Source organism: Ornithodoros turicata, chromosome 6 (genome assembly GCF_037126465.1).
Source record: "Ornithodoros turicata isolate Travis chromosome 6, ASM3712646v1, whole genome shotgun sequence".
Classification (NCBI taxonomy): Eukaryota; Metazoa; Arthropoda; class Arachnida; order Ixodida; family Argasidae; genus Ornithodoros; species Ornithodoros turicata.
In genome coordinates this window covers 62,621,858-62,639,087 of record NC_088206.1, presented here as the reverse complement: position 1 = coordinate 62,639,087, position 17,230 = coordinate 62,621,858, and the positions used below count along the sequence as shown (strand labels likewise).

At 46.1% G+C, this 17,230-nt stretch overlaps 1 protein-coding gene across 1 annotated transcript in view; it reads left to right on the top strand.

Annotated features, from left to right (window-relative positions):
- The window catches only part of LOC135396925 (protein phosphatase 1 regulatory subunit 37-like), a 69,799-nt gene continuing 52,569 nt past the window's right edge, over window positions 1-17,230 (top strand). Inside the window, exon 1 of the mRNA XM_064628164.1 lies at window positions 1-119. Coding sequence (XP_064484234.1) covers window positions 95-119 — 25 coding nt within the window. The 5' untranslated portion in view covers window positions 1-94. The remainder of the gene's footprint in view (window positions 120-17,230) is intronic.

Here is a 17,230-nt window from a genome sequence, read left to right as displayed (position 1 = left end):
ACATAACAGCTTTTTTTGTATTCTGCTCGGTCTCTGTATAGACGAGTGCTCTTCTTCTGCTCGTGTGCGCCTATTAAGTTGGATTTTTCGCGCCATGGAAGTGCAGTTTGACGAGAGGGGTAAGTGGTGAGGGTGAGACGGAAAGAGGGATGGGCAGAGAATGATATATAACTGGGGTTCCGCGTTTTCGTTTTTTATTTTTGGGCGGATTCGGCGTATGTTTATTGATTTTCAGGAAATCGGCGTTTTTCGGTGTTTTTCCTGGCGTTTACACGGTTTATCCGACAGTTATCGCAGCATGAAGCTCATCCAACATGGCATTGCTCGCTGCGGTGGCGTTTTACGGCTAACGAAAAAAAGTAGACGGGCATTTTTCACATCCATCGTATTTCTGTATGGTATTCTGATCCCCATCAACAACTTGCTGGGCATGCGCAGCAACTTATCTCTGTCGTGTCCTGGAATGTCCCTCTGTATTCGGTGTTTTTCGAGTAAAACCGAATGAGGGAAAATTTACCCGGCGTATGTTTTTCGGTGTTTTTCGGTTAAAACCGAAAATGCGGAACCCTAGATATAAGGTACCTCGTTTTGCGTCGTGCTGCTAATTGTGCATGGAAACAGCACGATGTCTGCGTAAGGTTGTAGAGCGCACTTTGTTTGTTTGTTTGTAAGTTGTTGTTGTCGTTTACTGGAAGTTTTTGTGCACACGGCGGAAAGTAACTGTTGCGAGGCTGGAACAAACAGAAAACCAAACGCAACAGAAGCCTCAAATGCCTTAGGACATGGACAGCATAGAAATATGGTAGTCGTCGAAAAAAATCCCGGCGCTCTGTCGCTTTTGGACGACTGCCATATTTGCCATATTTCTACCGGAACTTTTTGTTTCAAAGTAGGTGTCGGAGCTTGGCGAAATGAATGTGAGTAAGCTTACGTGTTGCGCGCATGCGCCAATGGAGTCAGTTTGCTATGACACTCCGTTAAAACAGAAAATGAAAGCGGATCGTTTGGAACAAAAAATATTGCGTGCTATGTACAACAGAGCTGCAGTTTCTGGAACACGTATCTTTTCTTGACTATTTGCATGCGGTCCTCTCATTTTTGTGTAGTATTTAATGCTCTTAGTGTGTTATGAAAACACAAAAACTGGACGTTCTTACCATTCGTTCTTACCATTCTTACCATGCCGTGACCGAAATGGTTAATCCCAGGGGGAATAGAGCTTACGTTGTCTTGGGGGGTAGATGAAGTATGTTTTGTAGTCATTCCGCGCTCGTGGGCTAATATTTACTCTAGGCCTAGCCATCACTCTTCACGTGAGACGTCCTCACGATTATTGGTCTCTTTGAAAGGCAACGTTCAAGGCACGGATGTATGCAATATATACACCTTGGAAGAACAAAGAATTGCGTCGTATGTGTACATAGCGGCCGTGGCTCGCCAGGGGAGAGGTATGTAAATGTTGACGCAGCTCGTTAAGGGAAGCTATATAGTGGGGACCATGGACAACCAAGAAAACTGCCACGTGTCAGCCGCATCGTTATCAACATAAAAAAAAGAAAACGATAAAGATCATATAGCTGGGAAACGCATATGGTTGGTTGAATGGTGGCGCTTCTTATGACGATCGGTCTGCGCGTGCGCCAATATGACGCGGCATTATAGCGGCATGTTGCAATCGGGGGAGCCGTAGGTCTAGTGGGGGATCCAATTGGGGGAGGGAAATCACCCCTAAAACGACAATTTATACATTGAATTTCTCTCCCCCCCCTCACTACGGGCTCCCACAGAGGAACAGCCCCCTCCCCCCCAAACCGAGGGTCTGCACCCGCCCCTGCCTAGGTTGTCCTGATTTGTTGAAGACGGGATGAGTACGCCTTTTTTGTGACACTTATGCTGTTCATAATGAGGCTTGTGCAGTGACGTCATGTTTGGTCACGTGACATTGGAAAACATATTGCAGTCTGAAGTCACAGTAGGAGGGCATCCCGTGAGTTGTTGCGGTATGCGTGCAATTACGAGAGAAAATTGTAAAAACATACGCTGCTGCCTCATTCGGCCCGAAGAAAGACGCCTCTGAAGCATCCTCATGTTTTCCCATGTCACGTGGCTCCAAGGCGCGCAAAGGCTGCGCGTGACGTCACGTGCACAAGCCTCATTGTCAAAAAAAAAAAAGGGGGGGGGGAGAAGCATACGCCTCCAATTTTCAACAAATCAGGGCAGGTAACGATATCATTCGAGATGATGGTTGGCTAGGAGTGTGCTATATCTGGCGAAGTTCATGAGTTCATAAACAAAGCAGTGTGACTGGCGCGTATTATTTTTTAAGTAATAAAGCGTCAAGTCGGAAAATGGCACTTGTACGACTGCCCTTTGAAATATTTGTGGTAAAAAACAAAACAAAATTAAACGAAATGTGCAATATATATTACAATATATATATGACAATTTAGTACGAAAATAACCTACCCGCAAGCTATATAGAACGTTTGCACAGTTTGATGACAGCACAAACAAACGGCCTGCACCGCCTACACTCTTAAAAATGAACTTCACCGCATAGCACGCAACTAGCCAACCATCACCTCGGATGATATCTGTTCATAATTGTCACAGAAAAGGCGTACGCCTTCCGTTTTCAGCAAATCAGGGCAGATAACGATATCATCCGAGGTGATGGTTGGCTAGTTGCGTGCTATGCGGTGAAGTTCATTTTTAAGAGTGTATCGCTTGGAACTGAACCTCCCACGCCGGGGGCACAGAGGGACATGACAGAACCTGCGCTCTAAAAACGGAACTTCACCGCATAGCACGCACTGCGCCAACCACTGCCACGAATGATGGGTTATCGCTTCTGATTCGAGGACAGAGGGAGGTGTACGTCTTTTTGTGTCAATTATTATACTTCCAAATTGACACGAAAAGGCGTACGCCCCCTTTGTCTTCGAATAAAAGTCCATAACCCCATCATTCGTCTCAATGGTTGGTGCAGAGCGTGCTATGCGGTGAAGTTCAGCTTTTAGAGTGTATGGTAAACGGTCATCCCGAGTGACATATCGGTCATGCCCCCGATTTTCTGAAAACCAGGGGCGTGCGCCTTTTTTTTGTGGCATGATGCAGTTAACAATCTTATAATGTGTCCGGTAACGATCGGGATCGGATAACAATCTGGTAATTTGGATATATGAAAATTACCACAAAAAGGGTGTACGCCCCCCCCCCCCTTTCTGTCTTCCAATCACCAGCCATAACCCTATCATTCGAGGCAACGGGGTGTGTGGGGCGTACCCATTTTTGTGGCAATTTTCATAGTATATCCAAATTGCCACGAAAAGGCGTACGCCCCCATCTGTTTTCGAACCAGAAGCGATAACCCTATCATTCGTCGCAATGGTTGGCGTACAGCGTGCTATGCAGTGAAGTTCTGTTTTTAGAGTGTACGTCTTCTACCTTATTCTCACCCCTTCACTTTGACAAAATTGCCTGTTCCATGACCAAATCCAGCCCATCGAATATTTCTGACCTTTTTGGAAGACGCAAGATTAACTCTGCTTTTTTCTTTTCTTTTTTTTTCTATATAACGGCAACCCGTCTTACCCGGCGGACGTGGCGAAGAACGAGTGGCTGTTTCTTTGTTCTTCTTTTTTTTTTTCTGGGATGGAGATTACGTTTTAATTAACCGAGCAGCCCGCAGACTGCTCAGTGTCTATAATACAACGAAGCAGCGCTACCTACCCAGCCACTATACCGCGCTCCCACCTTTTGTTTATTTCACGAAGAGTAGAGGCGTTTAATTATGCAATACCCCAGAACGTATATAGTTGGCTGAAGCGCGTAGGCTATGTTGGTCGGGAATATGCTGCTTGTTTTTCGGCGATGCATGAATCGGTAAGGATAAGCGAGTCGGTGACAGCGCAGTTCGTTAGCAGGAGTACGTGGGATGTACTGGTCCAGCTGCAGCTGCTGTCTGCTAATTTATGGAGGATTTCTCGCATTAGCGTGTACAAAAGGGATTTGTTAGGCAACAGGTACAGGAAGCGTTAATACCTTTCGTTGCATGCTCTGTGGTGCATGATCAATGTGTCTTCCAGCGAACACCGGTTTTGTTATGTAAAGTCTAGTGTGGTAATAAGAATAGAACATGACGAGGCACCGAGGTACTACTAGGTGAACTGCTGCGACAGTTTGCTTTGTGATAACGTTCGGATGGCTGTAGGCTTTACTGATGTCAATACCACTTCGATAAGAGCAAAATGTTTTGGGAGTAGAATTTACATTGAAGGGTTTAATTACCTAACTTAATTAATTAAATAATTAAAAATGAAATTTCGTCTGATTAGAAGTTTTCGATTCAGGAAAAAAAAAAGCTTTCCATAGGGAACTTTTATAGTTGCTGTACGTTCTTAGTATGACAAAAATATTCACTTATGCGCCTGTGGAAATCACCATTATGAAAGTGATTAGTGAAAGGAGGATGAGTGAGAGAGAGTGGTTGGTTTGTCCCTTCAGATGACGCACCCTTGGAAGTCGCTGAGAAGGCGTGTTAGCTTAGCTAAATTGGTAGAGCCCTGGACCGGCAATCCAGAAGATGTGGGTTCGAGTCCTACAGCTGGCTAACCTTGTCAGTGACTTTCATCTTTCAACATTATATTGTTGTAGAATGAGACTACATCACCAGAAGACATTAATTAAGGCACCGAACGTTCTTGTCTTCGCACTCTCATGGAAATTTCAATGAAACTTCATAGAAAGTTTTACACACATCATCGTCTTGAAGATGGAATAACAATAACAACAACAACAAAATGTTCGATTCATTATCTCCGTGGAATATCCATAATCACATTGACGTAGACAAAAAAAAAAAAAAAAAAGAGAGAGAGAGAAAAGGTATGTGTTTGTGTGTTCCGTGCTTATACGTAGAGACCAGCATTTACCACAACCAAACGAAAGAGAGCACCCGCTGTCTTGCGCACAAATCCGTGAGAAGGCCCGAAACGCACCGATTTTCGTCGGTTTGAACCGGGATTATATTCAGCATGGCGTCCAGCGTAGCGACAACATCCAAAACGCGCACATGATTTATTTTTCAGCAATGTGTACTACTGTGTGCAAGTCTTCATAAACAATTCAACAACCCTCGTCCATATTTCTTAGATCTCACCAAGCTGTGTATACGCATGCTTCCTACACTGCACACGCAGAAAGCAACGCACGCTCTGCGAGACTCAATCTTCACAAATAACCCGCCATAGCAGTTTCCTCTTAGGCCATAAACGTCAGTCAGCGTTGTAGCAATTCTCGAGCGCCCCTTTCGAGCATTAGCAGCACTGCAAGGGACATTATTCGCCGCTTGATCTTCGCGAGAACGATAAATCAAATAGCTAACTTAAAGCGGACAAAAACAACAATAATAAAAATAAGAAGTGGGCAGCGATGCGTTGGAGAGGCTTCGGAACGTACGTTGCTCGTTTATCATCGTATTCGGTATGCGAGTGCATATGGGGTGGAAGAGGGGCGCGAGAACCCTGAACCCTGAGTACCCATAGTACACTAACCGTCTCGAAGCTCGCAATACTTTTCACGGCTTGCAACAGCGTTGTAATCGATTTTGAGCTTGGCCCACTAGGCTCCTCCCGCTCCCTCGCTTGCAGCGACTTATTTGGCCCAGTTTCGTTCTCGTCGTCTGCGATCGATGTTCGTGGTCTCGCGAGATTCTGCTGCTTCGTACCTATCGTTTTTTTTTTCGTTTTTTTTTTTAAAGATGTGTTTTTGCTTCTGCTGCATTTTTCTTTTGTGTGTGTGTGGGGGGGGGGGATTATTGTCGTCCTCCATTTTCTTCTTCTTTTTGATGCATGTAAAGGGAGAAGTATATTAACCAAAAGAGAAGCTAGTGCCGTCTGCTTGGTGAGTAGCCCACGAAAGGGGGAGTCTTCCTTCTGCAGGGATTTCAGCGGATTTTCGGCAGGTGCAAAGCAGGTGTCGAGTCTAGAAGGAGAAAGAGTATAAGTAATGCAGGACCCGCGCTTCAAATGTTCTGCGAAAAGCGAAGGCGCCACAGAGCAGCCATTTTGTTTCGTGTCTTTTCCAGAATGTTATTTGTTGCGTTGCTACAGCTCACCGGAAAACGGAAGATGCGCAAAACGTCATGGCTTTCTGCCACGCGAGTGCGAGCGCTGCACGTCGTGACTTTTCGTGCTCCTCTAACATAGCAGACGACGGGGCCGGTGGTGTCGTCTGCTATGTTCGCGGTATGTCACTCTCGATATTCAAGCGCATTGCGCACATATAAGACGCGACAGAACTTCCGCTCCATGGGCAAAATTTAGTTTTTTAACTTTTTCTTTTACTAGAATATTCCGAGTGGACGTCGCTCCTGAGAATACACGGTGAACGGGACAGATAGTAGCCTCGACGTCTTGCTTTCCTTTCTGAGTGGGTCGCATATCTTCCATGTGACGTGATGTATATCCCCCCCCTCCTCCCCCGTAATACATTCCCAGCTGACATCATAGGTCAGCATTGATTAGCGTTGATGCACGTGTTGCTGTTACAGGACATGATTAATGGAATCGTGGGCCAACATTGCGTCCTATGTTTTGGCTTCTAGCGATACGAAATGTCATCACTGGGTGAAATATCACGCGTCAATAACGTGATTCCTGACTGTTTCGCGTCGATAATATTGGACGTGGCTGGACGTTATCTCTTTAGCTCGGCTATGTTGTCTCGAAAGTATATCTAGAATGTGTCTGCTTCCAGGGAACTGACAAAAATTAAGAAGTTTAGTGTGGCTGGAAAGGTAGGACGGAAGTAACTGGAATCAAGCCTATGCTGTAAATAAATAAATAAATAAATAAATAAAAAAGTTTATTTTCATATTGTCACTTAAAGAAGAAGACACGAAGAAAAAAACGAATAACTTCCTGGACCTAAGCCATAATTTGTTGATCACAGGTTTATTGACTTCTTTGTGTTAATCGATGTAACGTAAGGACTAGTTGGCGTTTTTGAGGAGTTCCGAGGATGAAGAAGGAATAGGACGGACAAAACGCCGCGAGGGCTGCCTTTGTTCTTTGTTTCTTACCTTACCCGTGTTATCCCCATATGCCTTTGCCTTATGCATACCTGTTGACTGCGTTTTATTTATTTATGTATTTATTATTCGTACTTTTGTGTAGCAAGGTATGAAAGCTTACGATTTTGACGTTGGAGGGTGTATTGGCCATTCCACAGTTTAGATCCGCAGTAGTTTAGCGTGCACTCTTAAAAATGAACTTCACCGCATAGCACGCTCCTAGCCAACCATAATCTCGAATGATATCATTATCCGCCCTGGTTTGTTGTAAACGGGAGACGTACGCCTTTTTTGCGACAATTATGAACAGCACAAGTGTCACAAAAAAAGGCGTACGCCTCCAGTATTCAACAAATCAGGCCCGGTAACGATATCATTCGGGATGATTGTTGGATAGGAGCGTGTGCTATGTGGTGAAGTTCATTTCTAAGAGTGTGTGCGAAACACATGCCGAAGTGGTATGTCGTAATCAGAGCCGTCGCGACGCGAGTTTGCGTCCGGGGCAGGGCAAATCTGAAGCGCCCCCACCCCCTCCCTCCCTCCATCACTGCTGTCAGAAGCCTTGTAAACAAAGGAATGAAAACGCCCATTTACACTGCCGAGACCGTCAATTCAAATTCTCTTCACTCCTGCTTTATACTGTCCAATCAAACCTTCCAGGGCTTGCCGTTCGTCGCCCTCTCTGGCGAAGGCGGCTGCCCCTCTTGCACCCCCGTCGCTACGGCTCTGGCCGTAATATATTGAGAGACAAACGGAGAGTAAGTCATGAGACCGGGGTAATAGAAATTAGGATTACAAACCCTGAGGTATACTATATAAAGAAAGGATTTCAGAAAATCATCGAAAAAGCTTCGAAGTGTGGGAACTTGCTTATCAGAGAGGAGGAAAGGGTCTCCAAACTGTTTCGATTTCTCCTCACCCTGCCCTTTGTCCACGCGGTGTCAAGTTAGCGAAAACGGAACCTGAAGCACTGTTCTCCCTTCCTAATAATAATAATAATAACCTACCAGGATGCAGCGCATGCGCAAAGAGTTCTGGGATTTCCTGAATTCGTCTGTTCGCACAGAAAGTATACGAATGCAGCGAGCAAGCCTGGTGCCCAAGAGATGCTTTCAATCTCGCACGTCAGAAAAGCCCCTTTCTTCAGCTGCCAATCTGTGACGTAGCATCATCCGCCCAATAGTGAGGCACGACTCGCCCTCTTTTTCTTTCTTTCTTTTTGCGGATGTATTCGGCATCGCCCATCCTGCGTCTGACGCAGAGCAGTCGAGCCTTGCTCCCTCGCTGTAGCAGACGATTCTACAGGTAGTCAATAGAGGTGCTCGGATGATCTGACGTCACAAAACGTCAGAAGGAGCCGGTGGGTGTCGTCGCAGCTGTGTGCACTCCTGTTAGCTAATTTCTTCGGGAAAACCAAATAGCTGCGAATGCCGAAGCGAATAATTCTCGATTCGATTTCCGAATTGAATATGGAATTTTGTATACGAATTTCGAGTTTCTTCGAAACCGCATATATTCGAACAGCTTCGAAGCTGCACACGCCAATGCCGAAAGTGGCACAAGAAAAGGCTTAAAACAACGTGAGCGCTTCTTCATATTGTGATCCGAATGAATATACATCGCGCACACATGCTGTACACATGTTTGTGTTAATACATGTGCTGCGTATGTATACATATATCCAGTTCGATGTGATGTGATGTGATGTGAATAAAGAAAAAAATGGGGATGTAAGTTCCAGTTCCAGTTCCAGTTCGAGTAGACAGCTATTTGCTTCAGTTGTGTATCTTCTTGCTTCGTATTGGCTTCGGTTTTAAAATAACTATTAGCACACGCAACTTACAAAGGTATTATGGACTCATGTTAGTGGAATGCGCCCTTTATCACAACCCCATATGATGCCCACATGCGCATGATAATCGCTATTGCTGCGGTTGCATGACACAATTTGGCAGTCTAATAACGCTTGCGCGTCATGCGACAGAGGAACAGCGTATTAGCGTACGATATGGCAGTGATTTCTATCCGTGCTGCGCATATCGCCTCTTATCGTTCCTCAGTGACGCATTTGGCCATTAGCGATATCTCTGAGAGGCTATATGCGTGCAACCTGACGGCTCAATTCGTAAAGTGCCGGAGCGGTTTAGAAAATAAATAAATAAAATAAAAACCCCGCACACCCGCAAGTGGCAAATGCGTCCGTTATTTTACGATATATGACGCGAAAGGTTAATGCATCAAACGGAACCTTTGTTCAGCATTACATTTCCGCATTCCCGTTCTGTTGCATCGAGTAAACACAGAAATTACGGTGGAATCAAAGGTAACATTTCCTGTTTTTGATGAGCGTGCCGACCAACAGCTGATGCAGCCCATCCGTCTCGCTGTTTTCTATAGGCCGTTTTATTACATATTTATGTAAGGAAATAAAACTTCGACGGGGCTTGCCCCTCGAGCGTCGCAGTAAACGGACACTGCAGCCAGCGTACACTTCGTAGAACGTCACCGTCCACGATCTGTTTATTGTACACTATATACACTCGTCCCGAGGACGCAGCTTTTGGGAGACCTCAGTTCCCCGAAACGTCTGGGAACGGCGTCCACCCACACACCCGGCCAACGGGGTCCTTTCGCAGGCCATCTCGGCCGACTTGAAACAATTCCTCACATTTATATATCTATTACAGTCGAACTCCTTTACAACGAAACTCAGGGGACAGCGAAAAGAATTCGCAGTAAAAGTGTCTCGTTAAAGAGGATGTCCATTATTGGACCTATAGGGCTCCAGCGCGACCGCAAAAAAATTCGCTGTAGTGGTATTTTTGTTAAAAAGGTGTTCGCTATAAAGGAGTTTGACTGTATAGCGAAACAATTTCTGTTTTAATACGACATATATCGACATGTACAGGAGCGGGGAAGATGCAGACTGTGCATGCAGCTGGTTTTCCATCGCGTATTTTAAATGCGTATAAATAATGCACTTCTCCCCATTTCGAGCGAATGTTCGTGTTCGCTATGTGCTCTGTGTGGGTGTAGGATTTTATATCCCGTGCTGGTCGAATGTTCTCGGCTGTTTTTCGAGTGCCAGCCTATGTGCGTCGCTTAGTACCGTATCTGCACGCTTCTTCAATGCTACGGGTATATAGAACCCGGCCGGGGGGTCGCTAGCAATTTGGTAGCGCAGTGCTAGTTGCTTAGCAACGTCGCGGACGTTAGCTGTGGGATGCCGTGTTCCAAGCGTCGGAAACTTGTAGCACCTCACGTCACATCTCTGCGCAAAACGCGTTTCAGGGGTACTAGTATTTCGGTAAAGTCGCTTTTTTTTTTTTGTTCATACCAAAGAGAGCAGCCGGAGGTGATTGTTCCCTGTACCACTCTAAAAACAGAACTTCGCCATACACTCTTAGAAATGAACTTCACCACATAGCACGCTCCTAGCCAACCATCATCTCGAATGATATCGTCATCTGCCCTGATTTGTTGAAAACGGGGGGCGTACGCCTTTTCTGTGACACTTATGCTGTTCATAATTGTCACAAAAAATGGTTGATGATGGTTGGCTAGCAGCGTGCTATGCGGTGAAGTTCATTTTTAAGAGTCTATAGCACGGTGAAAGCCAGCCATTGCACAGAAGGATACCTTTATCACTCCCGATTTTGAGTGTCTGCACAGTTCCCCCTGAAGTCGGCCCAGGACGCACACTAACCCGCCCCCTGTCTCCCACTCCTTCCCGCTGTCCTCTCTCTCTCTCCATCTGTTCATACATCTCTACGCCGCTCACAGCCACAGTTGCTTCGCGGCGCTAACACGGGAACATAAAACAACAAACAAAAACATCACTCCCTATTTGTGGAAAGCGTGGGGCGTGCGCCTTTTTTTGGAACTGCGTAAGTGTTCCAAAAAAGGCGTACGCCTCCCGTTTTTAACCAATCATGGGGCAGAACGATGTCATTCGGGACGGTGATTGGCTAAGAGCGTGCTATGTGGTGAAGTTCTGTTTTTAGAGAGAGGCTGAGTGATTAGCGTGCTGGCCCATCTCGCGTCGAGACTGGGAGAGGTACCCGGGTTCGAATCCCGGTTGCCGGCCGTGTTGTCTGGGACGTTTTTGCTGGGTTTTCCTCAGACACTGTCAGGCATATGTCGGCACAGTTCCCTTAGAAGCCGGCCCGGGACGCACATTCCCCGCAGAGCGTTAGTCGTGACGTTGCCCACCTCTGTGAGGCCGACAACGGCGAGCTCTTTCACCACCACCACCACCACCACCATCTGTTTTTAGAGTGTAGATAGGATGGTTAGCCGGAAGTGAACAGCCGACTTTTTTTTTTTTTTTTCACTTTTTCTTTACTCGAAGAAATACACGCTGCCAACATCGTATTTATTTATTCCTTCATTTTCTTTCTTTCGAACACTGTCCTCTTTAATTTCTCACAGAGCACCATACAGTCTTAGAAAAAAGGGTGGAGCAGTTATACCTTTGTGGTGTACACACTTTTGAAAAGGGCTACCTACGAATGATGGGGTTCCCGCTTCTGATTCGGTGAGCGAGGGGGGCGAACGCCTTTTTGTAGCAATTTGGAAATATGCTATGTTGACCTAGGTAGTAACTATAGAAGTTACCACCTTTTCACACCCTTTTTTTCTTAGAGTGTACACAGTGAAACGATAATGTACGTACTATATGTCAGAAAACTTTTTTATGATGATAATGATTTGTGCGTTACATAAGCACAGGCAATACTCTACCCAATTCTCCGCGGCGTAATTTGATGAGAATAAGATGGACTAAATGAGGACTAAGTATCACGCAGTAAGGACGCAGTGATCACTAATAAGTCCTTACATTCTTCAGAAATGTTAGCAGTGCGTATATGTCGGAAATGCGCGAGTGACTGTACTGCCTCATTGGAGTGCCGGCCGGTTACTACTATCATTATCTTCTATATTCTGTGTTAGGTAATGTTTAGGTAATGTTTCTTAACTGCGTGCATAAGCATCATAATATGTTATTCCGAGGTCCAGCACAGGAATATAGAGAACAGCATTTATGGTGGACGATAACTTTGAGTAAGTGCTAAAGTGGTAGATTAGCTATGTTGTCGTTGCGCGCCAGTCTATCCTTCAACAAATGATAGATAAGCGTGTGCCTGGAAGTGTTGTGCATTTCATGCAAGTGAGGGCATTACCTGGAACAATTTTGGATAACGATTCGTGGACGTCGACATCTCGGGCTTTCTTATCTCGCGTTCCAATTCGTGAGTTCAGACACGTCTCCCGATAGTGATGATATAGCTTTACGTATACACGCGGAAAGATACATTTGTGGAGGTTATCGTAGAGCTCATCATAGTTACCGGGTTTATTTTGCGCGGAGAACACGCGAATGGACACGTGCATTTTGGATGGGCTGGCTTTTTCCGCTTCAATGCTTGCCACAAGTTCCGTGGTGTAATTCGTGTAAAAAGAGATAGAGTAAAATTTGCCTTTTTTTATTAATAAAAAAAGTCTAATTCGTGGTGGAATCATCGGTTACTTACGCATTTGGACATTTTTGAGTTGAGGTAACCTGAAACTTGCCGTATAGTTGCAGTCACACTCCCATGCACCTGTGTGAGTGAGAGTACGCTTTGGGTTTCGCGTGAAGAGTCGAATTTTGGAACATATACGGCAGCAGACAACGAGAGTAAGGAATGTAATATAGTATATGAGGCGGGTGGGCGGCGATGATTGAATAGCTTGGCGTAGTCGGCCACGCTTAGGTGGGTAACGTCACGACTATCGCATAACAGGGGGTACCGTGCGTCCTGGGCCGACTTCAGAGTCTTAAAGCGTCTGAGGAAAACCCAGGAGGAAACACCCAATCAGCAGAGGCGGTGCCCGGATTCGAACTCTGCTCACCTTTCAGTCTCGGCAAAATATATATAAGGATTTCTCTCTTTCTCTCTGTGTGCTCCACCCATTTCATTCCCATCTCGCTCACATCATAACCAGTTCCGTGCGAACGTTCCAATTTTTCGAATATATCGAAGCGAATACTTATATTCGAATTCCGAACCGAATACGAATTTCGATATTCGAGTTGCGAATCGAATCGAATGCCTCTTCCATGCGGAATATTTCCGAATACGTGCTGTTTTCATCGCTTCCGGTGCCAAAACGACATCCGGTTTCACAGCAGACAGGCTCTGCGCGAACCACTCTGCCGATTGATACAGCGATCGCTTCTGATTTCAGGAGAGAGGGGGTCATATACGCCTTTTTGTACTCCTAAAAAGCCTGTACCCTTTGTACCGTAGAAAGGCGTACTCCTCCCGTATGCAACAAATCAGGAAAGCGAAAGATATAGTTCTGAATGGCGGTTGGTTCCGAGCACCGGAAGTCTTCGTGGCACCGGAAGTTGTGGCGGGGACTTGTTTATGTTTGCCCGAGAATGTCATGTATAGTTGCCGCGCAAAATCTCACGCAACAACAAGCATTTACTATAGAGCAAAACCGCCAGAGTGCACCTACACTCTTAAAAATGAACTTCACCGCATAGCACAGTCCTAGCCAACCATTATCTCGAATGATATCGTTATCTGCCCTGATTTGTTGAAAACAGGGGGCGTACGCCTTTTCTGTGACAATTATGAACAGCATAAGTGTCACAGAAATGGCGTACGCCCCCCGTTTTCAACAAATCAGGGCAGATAACGATATCATTCGAGATAATGGTTGGCTAGTAGCGTGCTATGCGGTGAAGTTCATTTTTAAGAGTGTAGGACCTCGCATACCACGCTCCTAGCCAACTTTGATCTCGGATGATACCGTTATCTGCCCTGATTTGTTGAAAACGAGAGGCGTACGCCTTTTTTGTGACACTTATGCTGTTTATAATTGTCACAAAAAAAGGCGTATGCCTCCCGTTTTCAACAAATCAGATCAGATAACGATATCATTCGAGGTGATGGTTGGCTAGAATCGTGCTATGCGGTGAAGTTCATTTCTAAGAGTGTGGTGCAGGCGCAGCATTCTATTTCATCCTCGAATGCACCACGTTTCCTGTACGTTCGCCCTTTATTTCCACTCCGCCTCTGCGTGCAAACCGTCCCATTTTCCAACTGTTCGCTTCTTATTCGCTTCGGGTCTCCAGTTATTCGCTTCATATTCGCTTCGGCTTGCAAACCGCTATTCGCACGGGCCTAATAATAACGCACGTGAAATGGGGCAGCCTGCGGTGAAACACACCATCGTGTATCTGTTGTCGTTGCAATACACGTGCGTGCATGTGCCACATATTCCTATCGGCCCATCCTCCGGTCTTCAAAAGAAGGCACATTCGGAACAAATTCTCGTATATATTCCGAATGTGCCGTCTTTTGAAAACTGGATGATGGGCCACTAGGACACGCGCACGTGTATTGCAACGACAACAGATACATGATGAGGGTGATGATGTTTTTCTCCGCTGGCTACCCCATTTCACGTGGGTTATGGTACGAGTGAGATGCGAATGAAATGGGTGGAGCACACAGAGAGTAAGAGAGACACCTACATCATTGAAGAACGTGCTGTTGGCTATAGCACGGATATACAGCAAAATAAATTGTGTTCCCCGTGAGATTCGTTATATCGAGGTTTGACTGTATAACACTTTTATATATATATATATATGCGAGGGGCGTTCAAGTCAAATCGGGACTTTCTGTCTCCTGAGTGTACAAATGGCTCGCGCTACTTCTTTTTCATCATTTTCACACGCGACAGGCCTCGGCGTTCACCACGTAGTGGTCCAAAGTTTGTGCAAAACAGAAGACACGTGCTAGACAAGATGGCCGACAACGAGGTGAGCGCGCACATCGAACAGCGAATTGTCATGAAGTTTCTCGTGAATGAAGGCATAAAGTCATCTGAAATTCACAGAAGACTTCAGGCCCAGTATGGTCACGATACACTTAGCCGCAGCAAAGCGTTTGAGTGGTGCAAACGGTTCCGAGACGGCGCCGTACATCAGTGCAGGACGATCCCGGCCGGGGCGGCTCAGAGCCCTGTGTGAGAGTTCCTGAGAACATCCAACATGTGGAGCGCCTGATCCTCAAGGACCGACGGATAACATGTCTCGAACTGGCTGGAAAGACGGACCTTTCTGTGGGAACGTTGAACACTATCATTCATGGACACCTCCAGTTTCGGAAAGCCGGGCCTCATCACCAAAGGAGTCCTCCTCCTACAGGACGATGCACGCCCGCATACCGCGCATCTCACGACACGCACCTTACAGGAACTTGGGTGGGAGTTGCTGCCACATCCCCCTTACAGTCCAGACCTCGCCCCCCAGCGATTTCCATCTCTTCGTGCCACTGAAGGCATTCCTTGGGGTCCGCCACTTCAGCTGCGACGACGAGGTCAAGAATGCGGTCCGATCATGGCTGCTGGTAGGTGCTAGGATAATTGTATATATATATACAAGTAAGTGAGTGAGTAAGTGAAAAATGACGAAAAAGAAGTAGCGCGAGCCATTTTTACACTCAGGAGACAGAAAGTCCCGGTTTGACTTGAACACCCCTCGTATATATATATATATAAAGAGAGGGGGAAAGCTGAGTGACCCCTGGTTTGCCAATCCCGAACGATGCGCAGCTACCCAGGGCCGACGAGCCGCAAACACGGCGAAACACGTGTCCTCTGGTGCTGTCGCATCGTTCAATGAGTATCTATCTATATATATATATATAAAGAGGGAAAAAAAGCCATTAAAGAAATAAGTAAATGACGCTAGATTATGTAGTAAAGACAGTTATCTAGTAAAAACACTTCTAGCGTCATTTACTTATTTTTTAATGGCTTGTTTTTCCTCTTTATAATTCACTGGCTTGCACTGTGGCATTGAGGAGTGTTCAGTCACCCTCCCAGGTGTATATCGCTAGCTGAGTGACCCCTGGTTTGCCAATCCCGAATGATGCGCAGCTACCCAGGGCTGACGAGCCGCAAACACGGCGAAACACGTGTCCTCTGGTGCTGTCGCATCGTTCCATGAGTATCTATATATGTTTGTAACTCAAACGTTGCCATGCCAGTACTGGACAGCTGTTTCGGCCTTGTTGGGCCTCATCAACAGTACGCAGGCAGGCGCGCCTGCCTGCGTACTGTTGATGAGGCCCAACAAGGCCGAAACAGCTGTCCAGTACTGGCATGGCGACGTTTGAGTTATAAACATATGCTATACGTGCAGCCAAAGAGCTCTGGCTATTTTTTTCCTTTTATATATACATATATATACTCTTAAAAATGAACTTCACCGCACAGCACGCTCCTAGCCAACCATCAACTCGAATGCTATCGCTATGTGCCCTCATTTGTTCAAAACGGTGGGCGTACGCCATTTTTGTAACACTTATGCTGTTCATAATTGTCACAAAACTGGCGTACGCCCCACGTTTTCAGCAAATCAGAGCAGATAACGATATCATTCGAGGTGATGGTTGGCTAGGAGCGTGCTGTGCGGTGAAGTTCATTTTTAAGAGTGTAGAAGGTGTTACATGCAAGGTATGATACATAAAAATACGACGGAAGCCTTGCAGAACCCTTTGCATTACCGTTCACAAAGCCTGTGGTGACTTTACGCTGCAAGACAACACACTAAAAACCGAACTTCACCGCACAGCACGCTGTGCGCCACCCATTGCCACGGATGATGGGGTTATCTTTTCTGATTCGAAGGGAGAGGGGGCGTACGCCATTTTGTGGCAATTCGGATATATGAAAATTGCCACAAAAAGGCGTACGCCCCCTCTCTCTTCGAATCAGAAGAGATAGGCCTATCATCCGTGGGTGGCGGTTGGCGCACGGCGTGCTATGCGGTGAAGTTGTGTTTTTAGAGTGAAGTGTACCAGACATTGTACGCAAAAGAATCGGTATCGCCCGACTTGTGGTGCAGCTGGAAGTCTATCACGCTGAGTCCCCGTGGAGTTTCTTTTCCGTCCATTCAAGTAGAAGACGATGCACGCGAGACTCGAGAGATACACACACACTGAGCTCGATAATACAGCCTAGAATCTCTGCGCTTGTAAGGAAGGATAAAAGGACGAAGTGCAAGAGTAAGGCAAACAACTTGTGTATCTGGAGAGGCAAGGATATCTACCCTGCCAACGGCAGAGCGGCTAAAAGAGGCAGACCTTT